At 38.2% G+C, this 17,797-nt stretch overlaps 1 protein-coding gene across 3 annotated transcripts in view; it reads right to left on the bottom strand.

Annotated features, from left to right (window-relative positions):
- Positions 1-17,797, bottom strand: part of KPNA6 (karyopherin subunit alpha 6) — a 49,931-nt gene that overhangs the window by 13,877 nt on the left and 18,257 nt on the right. The window contains exons 2-6 of one of the 3 annotated variants that reach the window (XM_057703754.1): positions 4,753-4,871; positions 2,648-2,781; positions 1,774-1,866; positions 1,278-1,377; positions 301-395 (exon numbers count right to left, since the gene is read on the bottom strand). In XM_057703754.1, coding sequence (XP_057559737.1) covers positions 301-395; positions 1,278-1,377; positions 1,774-1,866; positions 2,648-2,781; positions 4,753-4,792 — 462 coding nt within the window. In that variant the 5' untranslated portion in view covers positions 4,793-4,871. Of the gene's footprint in view, positions 1-300; positions 396-1,277; positions 1,378-1,773; positions 1,867-2,647; positions 2,782-4,752; positions 4,872-17,797 lie in introns of those variants that run through there. The other 2 variants (XM_057703770.1, XM_057703763.1) reach the window with 2 other exon arrangements.

Raw genomic sequence — 17,797 nt, 5'->3', positions numbered from 1 at the left:
GGATTAGAAGTGGACTAGAACCTCTAGGGTTGGCCAAAAAGTTCACTCGGGTTTTCCTGTAACATCTTAATAATCAGTCTGAATAATCAGACTGTCATACTCTGGTATCTTTCCTTTGAGATTGTTTTATGGAAGTCTGTGGGTCTCTTATTCGAGGCCAAGACCTCTGAGGTAACAGCATCTCTTAAATGTTTCCTCAATATCTTGTCTATATCCTAAGAGATGTGTCTGTAGAAACATGCCACTGCAATTTCTTGGCAAAAGGGCTTTCATCTGGGACCTCTCCACCCCAGGCCTCACCTGTAACGTACAATTCTCATTCCTCTTCAGAAACTCCACAAACCGATCCACCACTCCTGGAGTATTGATAACTTCATCTATTGGAGGACTAGGCTCTGGAAGAGGGACAAAGGAAGGACAGGAAAAGTCAGGAGAGGCTTTGGCTGATGAATTCACTGGGGTCAGTTCAACATCCTTCCTAGATACTCCTGATCATCCTTATAAACTTCCAAACTCCCATTTGGTGAGGTAGTTTTAACAATAGCTGGTCATTTTTGAACTGTATAAAACAGAAGAAATGCTAAAGGGTAAGGCCAATCCTAATTTAAGTATGCTCACCTTTGGCTTCCTAAACCTAAGTAAGTAAGTAACCTTACTTTACCTAAGCAAGTAAGGAATTAGGAGAGAGAAGACCAAGGGAGGAGCAACTCTGGTCTAAACACTTCCCTTCTAAGACAAGCATTCTTTTCTTGGGAGGAAGAAAAGTCAGGGAATATTTTTCCTATCATACATCAAATTTTTACTGAGCACAAACTATGTGCCAGACATGGTTCTGGGTACCGATGATACAGTAGTGAACAAAACCAAAAGTCTCTGTCCTCATAGAGCTTATATCCTCATGATGATAGACACTGTTATGTTAGAAGGTAGTAAGTGTGAAAGGAAAAAAAAATACGTAGGGTGGGGTAAGGAGATTAAAAATGCTGCAGGGGTGTGGGGAGCTGCAAATTTAGGCAGCGTGTCAGGGTAGGCTTTACTGAGAAGGTAGGATCTAAACATACAAATGAAGCAGCTGTCACACAGATATCTGCAAGCAAAGGATATCAGGCAGAGGGACTAGCCAGTGCAAAAGTCAGAATGTGCCCAGCTAGTCCAAGGACACCAAAGCCAGTAGGGCTACAGCAGAATGAGTGAAGGGGAGTAGTTGATGAGGTCAGTGAGAAGAAACAAGAGGCTAAATCATGCAGGGCCTCTCTGGGGAGGACTAAGCTTTGTACCTTTGGAGAGCAGTTTCCGGAATTTCTGTGTGGTTGCTAACTGCAGGTCAGAATCCTCAGAAAAGAGCATCTCCACCATCTCTCTTGTGATCACACTCTCCTAAAACATAAAACAGGTTCACGATTTTGCAAACCAACACTAGAGCCAGATATGAGCCCATAATCCTGTTTGGCATCCTGCTTTCTAAAGACTTGAGGCCAAGAGGAAGGTGTAACAGCAGGTTTAGAAGGTGTGTAATCCATAGTTGCTTCAAGCTGGAACATTTGGAAGTGATTCTGAGTCAATTGATGGCTTCCCTTAAATGTTTCCTCTGGTGTTTCCATAAGAGATGAATCTTTGTTAACTCCTTAAGCTGACCAGCTACAAAAGGGCCTCTGGAATAAAGAGCTTAGCATGGTTGTTGGTAAAGCTACTAGATGATGTGAACTGCCCAATTTCTGTTCTGTAGAAGCAGGTACTTCCCAAGCTTGCCTGGGAAGCTTGCAAGGGTCTTACCCCAGTGGTAGAGCTCACATAGGAGTCCATGAGGAGACTATCGAACATGGTGGCTTCTTCATTAATCAGCTCCACATTTCTCCGTTTAAAAAGCTGAAAGTAAAGAGAAGAAATGGTGGTAAGACTTCTTACCAAAACAAAGAAAACAAAGAATGACCCAATGTTAAATTATTGCCTATCAAGGAAATGCTAGTGTATGAGAAAATGCTAAGCTTAATATACTGATATGGAAAGATAATCAAGGGCTTTACTTTCTATGTTATATCTAATTGTTCACATTTTTGGAGAACATTTTTATAAGCAAAAAAATCTTTTAAAATTACTGTGCCCTTTGTATAAAAGGTGATGCATATAAAAGGCTTTGAAGGAAAGAAATAATGGTAAAGCAAAAGGGTGGGCAAAAGCAGGTTAGCATCTAGACCTGGGCAAGGAACCAATTTGGTGTGTGGCAGAGTGTAGAGGGTGAGGCATTAATACAGTCTCAGTTCTAGGGAGACTTACAAAGAATGGACTCAAGAAATAGAAGTAAGGCAGCCCAGAATGGCTGACAAACTTCTTAAAAGGCCAGGCTTGGGGCTGGGCCTTGACAGTCAGACCTAACAGTGACTACTGGGTAAAAACAAACAGTTAGCACTAGAATGTTATATTGAAGACATAACTGATGTCCAAGTTGTTCTAAATTATGGAAAAGGGATAAGGAACAGTTCTTTCTCAAAGCTACCAACATTTCTCTACAACAAAGGAAACCGGATGAGTGGCCCACAGAGCGAAGCTACTTTCCCAAGGGGAAAGTGAGACTGCAAGGTGGAGGCCAACCATGGTGGCTGGACCGCCTCTCTGAAGAGCACGTTTGAGTATACTTGGGTTAACCCACCTGTTGCTCCCGTTTCTGCTTCCGGAGCTGAATGCCCTCTTCCTCTCTTCTTCGCCTCATTTCCTCAGGGTTTAGGGCATTGTTCTTATAGCTCTTCATTCGATAATTGTCTTTCCCTGGGCTCGCCATGGTCTCTAGAAGAAGGGAAGATACAAACATATTGGCAAAGGCTCTTAGGAGGACAGCATTCCTTCTCACTGGCTTCTTTCCCTACCTACCCTGCCCTACTTAGGAAGACTAACAGCTTCTCAAGAAGGCCTAATAATCTCAGTAACTGCATCTGACATCTCTAGTACCACCCCCACACCAACAACACAGTCTCCTTTAATCATAACAAGTTTATTAAATAAGTGCTATTATAGCAATTGATATAAGCAGAGTAGTTAAAAGGTGTAGGCCCTGGCGGCAGATTGTATGTATACTGGCTCCTCTACTTGTTAGCTGTGCAACCTTCAAAAAGTGGCCTTAACCTCTATGCCTCAGGAGCTCATCTTTAAAACAGGGATATAATAACTCCTACTTTATAGAGTTGTTAGAAGGATTATATAGCTTAATACATGTGAAGTACTACTTAGAAGAACAACAGGCATATGGTAAATGCTCACAAGCTATGATCACATCCATGACAAGAGAGAAAAGTTATATGACTTGCCCAATAAACTCAAATATATTTAACCTAGCCAGGTGAAATACTTTATAGTGTACCCAATTCAGTGGAATACCATGTATTTCTTTTTAATAACTCATATGGCCACCCATCTATATTTTAAATTAAAGAAATTTAAAATTTTGCTCTGTAATATTTGCTACATACAAAACGATGAAACATAATGTTAAGAAGTTACCAAGCAAAATAATATAACAAGCATCTGTCAACTCACCACTAAATCTAAGAGCCAGATTATTAATATGCCTGAATCTAGCAGTAGGGTCTTCCTCTATCCCAGGCCCCTCCGTTCCCACTCTAACTCCTTCCAAAAGAAAAACTGCTATGATGAATTGTCATTATCTTTGCTTTTGTTTTTACTAATCACATATATGTTTACCCCTAAATGTTGTATCATATTATGTTCCTCCTCCACTGGGTTTCTAAGATTTACCCATGTTTTCACATGGAGCTGTATTTCATTAATTTTTCCTACCTTATATTATTCCACTGTATAAACACATTGTAATTTATTTGCATTTCCCTGATGATTAATGATATTGAGCACCTTTTTCATGAACCTGTTGGCCATTTATATGTTTGCTTTCGAAAAGTATCTATTCAGGTCCTTTGCCCATTTTTAATTACCTTATTTGGTTTTTTTTGCTATTCAATTGTGTGAGTTCCTTATATATTTTGGATATTAATCCCTTATCAGATATATGGTTAGCAAATATTTTCTCCCATAGGCTGCCTTTTCATTTTGTTGACCATTTCTTTTGCTGTGCAGAAGCTGTTTTCTAGTTCAAGTTTTCTCGTTTATGTGACCCCACTTATTTATTTCTGCTTTTGTTGCTTGTGCTTTTGGTGTCACATCCAAAAAAAAAAATCATTGCAAGACCAAGGTCTTTTCCCCTGTGTTTTCTTCTAGGAGTTTTAACAGTTTCAGGTCTTACAATTAAGCCTTTAATCTATATTGAGTTGGCAAATAACATCTTAGTCTTCACTTTCCAGACCCTCTGAAAGAGTCTGGAGATCACGCTTTGAGAACCCCTGCTCTAAGGAATGAACTGCTGCGTTTAGGCAAGTAAATGTTAAACTTCACCATATAGTACCATGTTGCCTTCCAACTGTCACTTTTGCCAGTCTACCCAGTATAAAGTACTTTACTCGGAGAAGAATTTGCATTACTAACAGGGTTAGATTTTACATTTATTAGCCATGTTTTCCTTTCTGTGAAAAATGTCTGTTTACAGTACTTCAGATATTTTTCTAGTGCATTACTTGTCTTTTTCTTATTGATTTATAGTTCTTTACACATTCTAGTTATTAACATTTGTTGGTTATCTGTATTACAAATATCTTTTAGGGATTGTATCTTTTTTTTTTTTTTTTCAATTTTCACTCTATGGAGTTCTTTAACAAGTTCTTAATTATAACGTAAATTTTTCTTTAATACTTAGCTTTTTCTGTGTGTCTTGTTTAATAAATGTTTTCATGCTCCCAACGTCAGAAAGATACCCTCATGTCTTCTGAGAGTTTTAAAGCCTGCCCTTTATATGCCAGTGTTTCATATACCTGAAATTTAATTATTTGTGTATAAGCTTTAGGAAGTTAATACAAAGTCTGAATATTAATGACTTACACAGGTTAGAAAAAAAAAAGGAGAGAGAAATCATACAGTGGAGAATCAACAAGGCAAAACTTGGATCTTTTTGAAAGACTAAAAATAGTCAAGACTCTGGTGAGATTTCCCAAGAACAAAAGAGGACACAAATGTTAGGAATGAAAAAAAGAACATAACTAAGGTAACTAAAGCAATTACAAAGGGAATATGAACAGCTTTATGCTAGCTAACACATTTGAAAAAAATTCCTAGAATAATATAACTTGCTAAAAGTGACTCAGAGTATCTGACTAGCCTTATAACCATTAAATATATTGAATCAGCATTAAAGAACATTCCCACAAAGAAAATGCCAGGTCTAAATGGTTTTACAAATGAGTTTCACCAAATTTTAAAATAAAGTTTTTTTTACTCTTACACATAATTCCAGAAAACAGGAAAAGAGGGACATTCTTTTGATAACAATACCAAAGAAGGATAATATGAGAGGAAGTCCTATACTTTTCCTATATCACTTATGAACAAAGATACAACAATTCTAAATAATATTAGCAGGAGGTGGGGGAGAGATAAATTAGGAGTTTGGGATTAACATATACATACTACTATATATAAAGCAAGTAAACAACAAGGACCCGTAGTTCGCTGTATAGGACAGTTATCTTGTAGTAGGAACCTATAATGGAAAAGAATCTGAGAAAGAATATACATATACATGTATAACAATCACTTTGCTGTACACCTGAAACTAACACAACATTGTAAATTAACTACACTTCAATAAAAAATAAAATAAAAAAGAAGATAATGGGGACTTCCCTGGTGGCACAGTGGTTAAGAATCCGCCTGCCAATTCAGGGGTCATGGGTTTGATCCCTGCTCCAGGAAGATCCCACATGCCTCGGAGCAACTAACCCGTGTGACACAACTACTGAGCCTAAGTGCTGCAACTACTGAAGCCCGAGCACCTAGAGCCCGTGCTCTGCAATTGAGAAGCCTGCGCACCGCAACAAAGAGTAGCCCCTGCTCACCGCAACTAAAGAAAGCCCATGCACAGCAACAAAGACCCAACGCAGCCAATAAATAAATTTATTTATTTAATAAATAAATAAAAATAAAAAACAAAGAAAATGATACCAGAAGGTAACTCAGATCTTCACAAAAGAATACTAGAAATGGTAAAAAAGTAGGTACATATAAAATAACTTTCCATTTAAAAAATTCCTTTCCACCTAAGAAGATAAAATGAGAATTATATAAAATAATCCAAAAAAAGCAGGTAAAGAGGGAAAAAAGAACAAAGAATACATGACAAATAGAAAACAAACTGACGGGGATATGTGTATAAAAACAGATGATTGAACTTGGTGTACCCCCCAAAAAATAATAAAACATAAAACAAAAAACAAAAAAAGAAAACAAACTGATTTCTAGAGTTACAACATTATGATATTCAAATGTCTAGTTTGTAATTTCAAAAAAATTACAAGGCATACAAAGTAAGAGGGAAGTATGGCCCATTCAAAGGCACAAAATAAATGGACAGAAACGTTCCCTGAGGAAGCCCAGACACTGGACAAACTAAGACAAAGACTTTCAAACAACTGTCTTAAATACACTCCAAGAGTTAATGGGAAAATATGGACAAACAACTAAAGGAAATCAGGAAAACAATGTTGAACAAAATGAGAGTATCAATAAATAGAAAAGGAACCAAAGAGAAGTTCTAGAGTTGAAATGTATAATAACTGAAATGAAGAATTCACTAGAGGGGTTCAACAGCGGATCTGAGCAGGCTATAGACAGAAGTAGCAGGCTTGAAGACAGGAAAATTGAAATTATGCAGAAAGGGAAAAAGAATGAAGAAAAGTGAACAGAGCCTAGGGATCTATGGAACGCCAACAAGCAAATCACAATATATGCATCATGGGAGTCAAAGAAATGGGAGAGAAAGGGAAAAGGCATTCTGAAGAAATAATGGCAGAAAATTTCCCAAATTTAATATGACATGAATACACACATAAAGATACTCAGTCACAAGGAGAAAAATTCATACCCATTTCTAGATACATAATCAAACGGTTGGGAGCCAAATACAAAAAGAAAATCTTGAAAGCAGTAAAGAAGAAGTGACATCACAAACAAGCCAATTTCTCATCAGAAACCGTAAAGTCCAGAAAGCACTTTGATTTTTAAAGCGCTAAAAGAAAAAACTGCCAAAGAATTCTGTATCTGACAAAACTGTCCTTCAGAAACAAGGGAGAAACTAAGACATTCTCAGATAAAAGCTGAGGGAGTTTGTTACCACCAGACCTGCCCTATAAGAAATGCTAAAAGGAAGTCCTTCAAGTTGAAAATGAAAGGAAATGAAAGGACACTACACAGTAACTTGAAGCCAGTAAAGGTAACTACATGGGAAATACAAAAGCCAGTATTATAGGATTTTTGGTAATGCCACTTTTTATTTCCTACATGATTTAAAAGACAAACGTATAAAATAATTATAAATTGATGTTACTGGGCATACAATATATAAAGATGTAATCTGTGACAGCAACAACGTAAAGAGGGGACTGGAGCTGTATAGCAACAAAACTTTTTGTATGCTACTGAAGTTAGGCTGGTATCAATTCACACTATATTGTTATAAATTTGGGATGTTAAGTATAATCCCCACAGTAACCACTATCTCCCTCTATATATACATACATACACACATATACACACAAAATAAAAGTTAAGAATATACACAAAGGTAATGAGAAGGGAATGAAAACAATCCACTACAAGAAACCAACTAAACACAAAAGGCAGTAATAGAGGAAAAGAGGGACAAAAAAGGTATAAGACATATGGAAAAAAAAGAACAAAATGGCAGAAGTCCTTCCTTATCAGTAATTACATTAGACTTTTTTTTTTGCCCGCACCACGTGGTTCAGGGATCTTAGTTCCCCGACCAGGAATCGAACCTGGGCCCCCAGCAGTGGAAGCACAGAGTCCTAACCACTAGACCACCAGGGTACTCCCAAGTAATTACATTATACTTTTTGTTTTTTAAATGAGGATTCCCTTAAAAGTCAGCACAAGGTTTATTTATTTATTTATTGGCTGCACTGGGTCTTCGTTGCTGCACATGGGCTTTCTCTAGTTGTGGCGAGTGGGGGCGGGGGCGGGGGCTACTCTTTATTGTGGTCCATCGGCTCCTCACTGCAGTGACTTTTCTTGTTGCAGAGCACAGGCTCTAGGTGCGTGGGCTTCAGTAGCTGCAGTACACAGGCTCAACAGTTGTGGCACACAGGCTTAGTTGCTCCGCGGCATGTGGGATCTTCCTGGAGCAGGGATCGAACCCGTGTCTCCTGCACTGGCAGGCAGATTCCCAACCACTTCGCCACCTAGGAAGTCCCTACATTATACCTTATTGGATTAAACTCTCCAGTCAAAAGGTAGAGGTTGGCAGAGGATTAAAAAACAAAAACAAAAACGTGATCCAACTATATGCTGTTTGCAAAGACTTACTGTATAGCCAAAAACACAGAAGTTGAAAGTAAATGGATGAAAAAAGATATTTATGCAAACGGTAACCAAAAGACAGCTGGGATGGCTACACCAGTATCAGATTAAAAATTTTAAGTCAAAAACGGTTACAAGAGTCAAAGGAGGACATTACATTCTGATAAAAGTGTCAATTCATCAAGATATAACAATTATAAAACATAAATGCACCAACTGGAGCCCCAAAACATATAAAGCAAACACTGACAGAAGCGAAGGGAAAACAGTTCTACAATAACATTTGGAGACTTCAATACACCACTTTCAATAATGAATAGAATCTAGACAGAAGATTAATACGGAAATAGAAGACTTTAACATTATAAATCAGTTAGACCTAAAAGACATATAGAACATTCCCACCCAACAACAGTGGAAAACATCTTCTTAAGTATGCATGGAACATTCTCCAAGATAGATCATGTTGAGCCACAAAGAGTCTCAACAGACTCTAAAAGGTTGAAATCAAATTATCTTCTTTGGCCACATGGAATGAAGCTGGAAATAAATAATGGAAGGAAACTAGAAAACTCACAAATATGTAGAAACTAAACAACAGACTTAATAAAGTTGGAGAACTCACACTTCCTGATTTCATAACTTACTACAAAGCTACAGTAATCAAAACTGTGGTATTGGCATAAGGATAAACATATAGATCAATGGAATAGAACTGATAGAAAAGGGAAAAAAAAGAATTGATAGAATAGAATAGGATAGGATAGAAGAGTACAGAAATAAACTCACACATCTATGGCCAGCCAACTGATTTTTGATAAGGGTGTTAAGTCCATTCAATGGACTAGTCTCTTCAACAAAAGGTGCTGGGACAACTCAATGTTCAGATCCAAAAGAATGAAGTTGGATCCCTAGCTTACACCATACATAAAACTCAAAATAGATCAACAACCTAAATATACAAGCTATGAGCATAACACTCTTAGAATAGAACATAGGGTAAATTTTTACCACCTTGGATTTTGTAATGGAGTCTTAGCTATGACATCAAAAGCATAAGCAAATATCAAAAAATCTACAAACAATAAAGGCTGGAGAGGGTGTGGAGAAAAGGGAGCCTTCCTACACTGTTGGTGGGAATGTAAATTGTTATAGTCACTATAGAGGACAGTATGAAGGTTCCTTAAGAAACTAATAATAGATACTACCATATGATCCAGTGATCCCACTCCTGGGCATATATCCAGAGAAAACTGTAATTCGAAAAGATACATGTACTCCAATGTTCATTGCAACACTGTTTACAATAGCCACAACATGAAAGCAACCTAAATGTCTACTGACAGAAGATAAAGATGTGGTACATATACACAATGGAATATTACTCAGCCAAAAAAACCCAACAAAATAATGCCATTTGCAGACACATGGATGGACCTAGAGATTACATACTGAGTGAAGCAAGTCAGAGAAAGACAAATATCATGATATCGCTTATATGTGGGATCTAAAAAAAATGGTACAAATGAACCTATTTACAAAACAGATGTAGAAAACAAATTTATGTTTACCAAAGGGGAAAGGGGAGGGAGGGATAAACTGGGAAATTGGGGCTGACATATACACACTACTATACATAAAACAGATAACTATCAAGAACCTGCTGTATAGCACAGGGAACTCTCCTCAATACTCTATAATGACCTATATGGGAACAGAATCTAAAAGTGTGGATACATGTATATGCATAACTGATTCACTTTGCTGTACAGCAGAAATTAACACATTGTAAATCAACTATACTCCAATAAAAATTAATTTAAAATACATAATTAATAAAAAAATAAAAATTATAAAGTCTACAAAAAAAGCATAAGCAAAAAAGATATTAACAAGAAAGCAAAAAGACAACTTATAGGAGAAATTATTTCCAAATCATCTATCTGATAAGGGCTTAATATCCAGAATACATACAGAATTTCTACAACTCAACAACAAAAAGACAAACAACCCAATTTAAAAATTAGCAAAGGACTTGAATAGACATTTCTCCAGGAAAATGTACAAATGGCCAATATGCATATGAAAAGATAGTCAATATAATTAGTCTGAAGGAAAATGCAAATCAAAACCATGATGAAATAACACTTTAGTGCCTACTAGAATGGCTGTAATAAAAACAAATGAAAGCACAGTAACAAGTATTGGCAAGGATGTGGAGAAATTGGAATGTAGTACAATGCTGATGGGAAGGTAAAATGGTGCAGCCTCTGTGGAAAACAGTATGGTGGTTCCTCAAAAAATTAAACACAGAATTACCATATAACCTAACAACTGTACTCTTTGGCATATATTAAAAAGAATTGAAAACAGGGACTCAGATACTACATGTCAATGTTTGATGCAGTATTATTCACAAGAGTCAAAGAGTGAAAACAACCCAAGTGTCCATCAACAGATGAATGGATAAACAAAATGTGGCATATACATATGATGGAATATTATTCAACCATAAAAAGGAATGAAGATTTGACACATGCTACAACATGGATGAACCCTGAAGATAGTAAGTTAAGTGAAATAAGCCAGACACAAAAGGGTAAATATTGTATGATTTCACTTACATGAGTTACCTGGAGTAGTCAAATTCATAGAGACAGAAAGTAGATTAGAGATTATCAGATACTAGGGGGAGGGGGAATAAGAAATTATTGATTAATGGAAGAGAGCTTCTGTTTGGGGTGATGAAAAGTTTGGAAATGGATAGTGGTGATGGTTGCACAACATTGTAGATGCAACTGATGCCACTTAATAATGGTTAAAATGGTGAATTATGTTATATTTTCTCTCTCTCTTTTTTTTTTTAAGAGCACAGGCTCAGTAGTTGTGGCGCACAGGCTTAGTTGCTCCATGGCATGTGGGATCTTCCTGGAGCAGGGATCGAACCTGTGTTCCCTGCATTGGCAGGCGGATTCTCAACCATTGCGCCACCTAGGAAGCCCGAATTATGTTATATTTTACCACAAAATTTTAATTGCAGCATATCTCCTCCAATTAAATCTAACATAGAATCCCAGTTTTAACTTTTTTTTCCTTTAAGATCCTATATTTGTTTATTTGTATTCATTCATCACAGGGACAACTGTATTAACTTTGTTTTCCGTGTTCCTGATGTTCTGGCAATTGGGGGCCTTTCAAACCCAGGAGAGACTGCCACTCCCATAGCTAGCTAATTCCTACAGATAATGTGCCTTTGCAAACAGACCAATCCAGAGCCATATCTCCTTTATCTTGCCTGTACACCAGGAGGCAATATTCCTCTGCCTCAATCATGCCAGGGCCCCAAAAGTAGTAGGCAACTAGAGACTACTCTCCTAGCCCAAAGCCCTTCAGAGTTATTCAAATTAGCCAATCCTAAACTGTTTACTCTGCCCTGCCTTCACTTTCCCTTTGAAACCCTAGTAAAGGCTCTGGCATAAACCTTGTTTGCTTCTGCCTCTTCTGCCTCCTGACCACCCTGGTGTCTTCCCCTGCGACCTTGTGTGGCAAGTGGTGACCCACTTCTCATCCCCCTACCCCGCCAGAACTGTGAGTATAATAAACTTCTTTACAAGCCTCATTCTTGTTTCCTCCTGTGGCCTCAGTGACTTTATCATACCTTACTCAATATTTACATTTTAAAAACAATCTCATTATTTAAAAAACTGATAAAAGTGAAGCTGATAATGTTGAAGTATGAGTAGAGGAAGGCTTACCAACTTGGTTCTCCCTTTATAGGCGTTTCTCATCCTCTAAATTTCTCATCTGAAACAGTTACTAGAAGTATTGCAAAAGGGATGAAAAATAAGTTTTACAGACACACAGAAAGGGGTAATTAACTCTAATATTGCCTCTTTTTTGGAGTGGTTTGGGGTGATCATGATTAGAGTTTAAAAAGAAATCTCCCAAAGGTAAGATTAGAGCTGGTTCTTCAAGCAGATCACCTTGAGGGTACAAATGGAATAAGAAAGTACATAAATGTGAGGGGGAAAGAGTCTATTAAGAGTATCTGAGTGAAAGAGAAATAAAAATGGAAGTTGTGGAGAGAGCTGAATTCCGGATCTAGAGATACTAAGGAAATGAAATTTCAGAGAAGGTACCTCTCCTGTTCATTCTGGAAAGTAGCTAGGCAAACCAACAGCAGCATCAGGGTCTTACAATGTGCAAGTTTCCACATCCACTTGGCAAAGCCCAAGTCAACTTACTGTTAAAAGTTCTAGGGGGCTGCAGTGGCCTTCCTCTGGGGTCCCTGAATACGCCTATGGCTGAAGACTAATAGGCACAGGACAAATTTCTAAAGGCAGCACTGTGGACTGCTGTTCCCTATTACCTGACACATGGTTTTTCATGACTGAGCCTGGACTCTCCCAGTGGGCTCTCTTTCTTCAGGCAGAGCTGAGAGTGAAGCTGGAAGGAGAACCAGGCTGTACTTCTTTAGTCACCACGGTGACAAGAAACTATCACAAATATTTGCTTATGACTTCACTGGAGAAGCCAAGCAGGAGGTTAGATTGGAAAGAGGAAAATTTGCAGCAACACATCTGGAATCAGCAACCAAAGGAATGCTGGACTTTCATTCAGGGACTAGCAGGCAAAGGGGCGTTTTCCATCATGCGTTCCTTTATTTGCTGAGACTACAGAGAAATCCACAATACAAATATATCAATACCTTTTTGAGCATCTGACCGTCTCAGGTAGACTTTGAGTTTTCTTAGATAAGGAACTCTCTCAAAGTGAATAGGTCCCTGAAGTTGTATCTCTCATTTCTAGGAAATAACTGCCTCATGTTGCCATGCATTTTCTAAGCTTTGAGAACCAAGGGACTAGCAATAAAAACACAAAATAAGTATGGACCCTGTTATGGCCTGAACTGTACCCCATCCCCCACCAATTCCTATGTTGAAGTCTTAAACTCTCATACCTCAAAATGTGACTGTATTTGGAGATAGAGTCTTCAAAAAGATGATTGCAGTTAAATGAGGATACTGGAGTAAGGCCCTAATCCAATACAATGAGTGCCCTTATAAGAGAAGATTAAGATACAGATTCACTTAGAGGGAGAATACCATGTGAACATGAAAACAGCCATTTGTAAACCAAGGAGAGAGGTCTCAGAAGAAGCCAACCCTGCTAACATCTTGATCTTGGACTTCTAGCCTCCAGCACTGTGAGAGATACAAAATGTGAGGATAAATTTTTGTTGTTTAAGCCACCCTGTCTGTGGTACTTTGTTATGCAGTCTTAGCAAATACAGGCCCTAAGGGATAGATGAATAACCTTAAGTCTCAGGTCACACACTGACGGAGTAACCAGGTTATCACAGTACTCCATTTAATCAATGTTATGTTTAAAAGTTTTAAATTCATAAAATTTTAAAAATTATGCACATCTTCTCAGAAAAAGGCATACTACATACAGCCAGCTTTCCTGTGTATGGGATGAGAATGATATTACTACACCTTCAAGCTCACATCCTGGACAGCTGCTGGCTCTAGGACCTTCCCCATTCATGGTCTGTATTTAACACTATGAAGCAGTCAGCCAGCCTTTTTTTTTTTTTCCCTTTCTTTTCTTGTTAATTAATTAATTAATTTATTGGCTGTGTTGGGTCTTCATTGCTGCACGTGGGCTTTCTCTAATTATGGCGAGCAGGGGCTACTCTTCTTTGCAGTATGCGGGCTTCTCATTGAGGTGGCTTCTCTTGCTGCAGAGCACAGGCTCTAGGCACGCGGGCTTCAGTAGTTGTGGCACTTGGGCTCAGCAGTTGTGGTGCATGTGCTTAATTGCTCCGCAGCGGCATGTGGGATCTTCCCCGACCAGGGCTTCAACCCGTGTCCCCTGCATTGGCAGGCGGATGCTTAATCACTGCACCACCAAGGAAGTCAGTCAGCCTTTCAAAATTATTTCTCAGGGGAATTCCCCAGAGGTCCAGTGGTTAGGACTCCATGCTTTCACTGCCGAGGGCCCAGGTTTAATCCTTGGTCAGGGAACTAAGATCCCACAAGGCGCACGGCGTGGCAAACAAACAAATAATTTCTCTTGTCCTGGTGCTAAACTGAGTGGGCAGTCCTCTTTGCAAAGGGCAAGTTTCTAATAAAATGTACCTTCCCAGGCACAGAAAATGAACTAAACTTAATGCCTCTTCCTTCAGGAATGTAAGAAACCTGATTCCTCCCAGACTGAAATAGCTTTTTTCATCTGGCCTCTCTCACTTCTCACTAGGAATTCTCTACCAAATATGCATCAATGTAAGATTCCTGAGTTAAAACACTGGCCTCATGCCAGTTAATTAAAAAGGAAGAGCTAAGCATGTACTGGGATATAGAGCTCGTAGCCTTAGTAAGCTAGTAAGGTTTGATAATGTGCCAAACTCTTTGTAGATATAATCTCTAATCGTCACAACAATCCTGAGAATCCATTCTACAAACGAGAAAAATGAGACTCAGAAGTTAAGTGACAAGCCAGGAAGCTAAGAAGTCAACCCTGACCCAGCTGGTTCCAAACTCCAGGTTCTTTTCATCTCCTGAAAAGGGAAGCAATTGGTAACAACAAATCCCTTAGAATTCTGGGTTGGGGACTGCTCTGTCACCAATAAACAAATCTGCTCTCATTCTAGGATTTCAATTAACCACAAACTCAAATGCCTTAAAAGGTAAAGAGGTAAAAAACAAACAAAAAAACAAAAGCAGGTAAAGAGGTTAAGGATTTTTTTATTTTTTTTTGGCCGTGCTGCACGGCTTGTGGGATCTGAGTTCCTCAAACAGGGACTGAACCTGGGCCACCGCAGTGAAAGCTCTGAGTCCTAACCACTGGACTGCCGGGGAATTCCCAAGAAGTTAATGCATGCGGGATCTTGGTTCCCTAACTAGGGACGGAACCCATGCCCCCTGCATTGGGAGCCTGGTGTCTTAATCTCTGGACCACCAGGGAAGTCCCAAGAAGTTAATGATTTTTAACTGGGACAGTTGTAACAGGACAGCAGGGATTGTGCTCACACTCAATTTTTGTAACATTCTGCCAGCCAAACAAAATTTAATTTTAACAAGGGCTAGGGTGAAATCGGCTGTTAAACAGCCTTTGGTTTGAGGACAATTAAATAAACAAACCTCAGCACCATGCCTCTCTTTTCAAAAAATGTTTTCATACACAAGATCTAACTGACCTCTATAACAACCAATGAGAAATATTAGTCAATTAGGAGCACATCCACTTAACAGCTATGGAACCAGGTTCAGAGGTGCTGTGACTTGCACAAGATCAGTTAGCTATCAAGCTGTGGATCTGGGACTGAGATCTAGACCCTCTAATTCCACAGGCCTTCTCTTTTCAACCAACCTCAGAGAACTACTTCTTTTCATCCTCTGAAAAGACATATAATTCTATCCAATTTGGCTCCTGACCTTAGAAAAGGTTCTATCCATTTTGATCTATTTACTCATGGTCATTTTAACTTAAGAATTACTGACCACTGACTAATTTTCATTAAATTTTTATCTTGTTAAAAAAATGAAATAAAATTAAAAAAAAAAGTTACTGGCAATCAATTCTCTAACTACTGCACAAGAACAGGGAGCAAATGAAAACTAGTATTAAAGATGTTTGCCTGGGCTTCCCTGGTGGCTCAGTGGTTAAGAATCTGCCTGCCAATGCAGGGGACATGGGTTCAAGCCCTCGCCCGGGAAGATCCTACATGCCGCGGAGCAACTAAGCCCGTGCACCACAACAACTGAGCCTGCGTGCTATAGCCCGCCAAGACACAACTATTAAGCCTACCTGCCACAACTACTGAAGCCCACATGCCTAGAGTCCATACTCTGCAACAAGAAAAGCCACAGCAATGAGAAGCCTGCACACCGCAACGAAGAGTAGCCTCTGCTCCCTGCAACTAGAGAAAGCACGCACACAGCAATGAAGACCCAATGCAGCCAATAAATAAATAAAATAAATTTAAAAAAAAAAAAAAAAAAAAAAAGACGTTTGCCTAAGAGATTCCCCCCTCCACCCACCATATCTGACTTTTAGGAACTCAACTTCATATTACAGTGTTTTGTTTTGTTTTGCAGTGAGTTCTCTCCCTAGATCACAAATCCAACCAACCACAAAAATGAAGTACATCTGGACCCCTTGTGAACACCATCATAATTAATTAAATCAAAATTCCTCCAAAGTGGATGAAACCAGCTATGATGCTGGGATTGGAAGGGTGGGAAGATAACACACAATACACAAGTGACAGATACAGACTAACAAATGCAATCATTTTCAAAGATGGTATACTAAAACTTACATGGCCCAGTTTCTTACCAAAGATGCCATAAGAAAACAACATAGACTGGCTTAAATTTGCCTGTCTTCTTGCTGGTCTACCCAGTAGATAACTACTGTGAATGCATACAAAGTTGATGGTAAAATTTTGGTACCTTTTAAAATTTTTTAAATTGAGGTACAGTTGATATACAATATTATATAAGTTTCAGTTATACAACATATTTAGTACTACTGATTTATAACTTTGTTAGCTAATATCAGCACTGTAGGACTAGATCCAGGAATCTCACCACCTGCCAATTCTTCATACTGAGAATCAGCCAGATGCTGAATCTTTTCATTGACTACCTGCCCTCCCAAGCTATGGCCCTATTTCTCTGTTCTAATGAATAGGAAAACTATTTTTTCTGCCTCCTTTTTGTTATGAATTATTTAAACACTTGAAGTTTGAAACAGTACAATAAATATCTCTAAACTCTTCTCTAAGATTCAACAATTTTAAACAATGCCACATTTGTTTTACTCTATCAGATGTATATATGATGTTATACACATATTTTTAAACTGAACATTTTAAAGTTGCAAATGTCATGACCTGGCACTGCACCCTAATTACTTTAGTATTTGTCTCATAATAAGGACCTTCTTACATAAACACAATACCATTTCAAACCTAATTAACAAAACACCTGTTATCTAGTCCACATTCAAACTTCCTTACTTCAAAATGGCTTTTATAGCTATTTTTCCCCCAAATCAGAATCTAGCCAAGTTTTACCCACTGTATTTAGTCTTCTGTTTAACATTTTATTATGAAAAATGTCAAATATATACAAAAGTAGACAATAATAAATAAAATGAAAGAATGCAACAATCATTCAGATTCAATAATCAACTAGCTGCCATTCATCTATGCTTCCATCTACTTGCAGACCCTGTATTATTTAAGCAAATCCCTGGCATATCATTCCATCAACATATATTTCAGTATGTAACTCCAAACAATAAAAATGTTTTTAAAAATTACATCATTATTCCAACATTTGGTCACTTTCAATCT

The sequence above is a fragment of the Hippopotamus amphibius genome, chromosome 1 (genome assembly GCF_030028045.1).
Source record: "Hippopotamus amphibius kiboko isolate mHipAmp2 chromosome 1, mHipAmp2.hap2, whole genome shotgun sequence".
Lineage (NCBI taxonomy): Eukaryota > Metazoa > Chordata > Mammalia > Artiodactyla > Hippopotamidae > Hippopotamus > Hippopotamus amphibius.
This window is presented reverse-complemented; position numbering and strand designations above follow the sequence as displayed.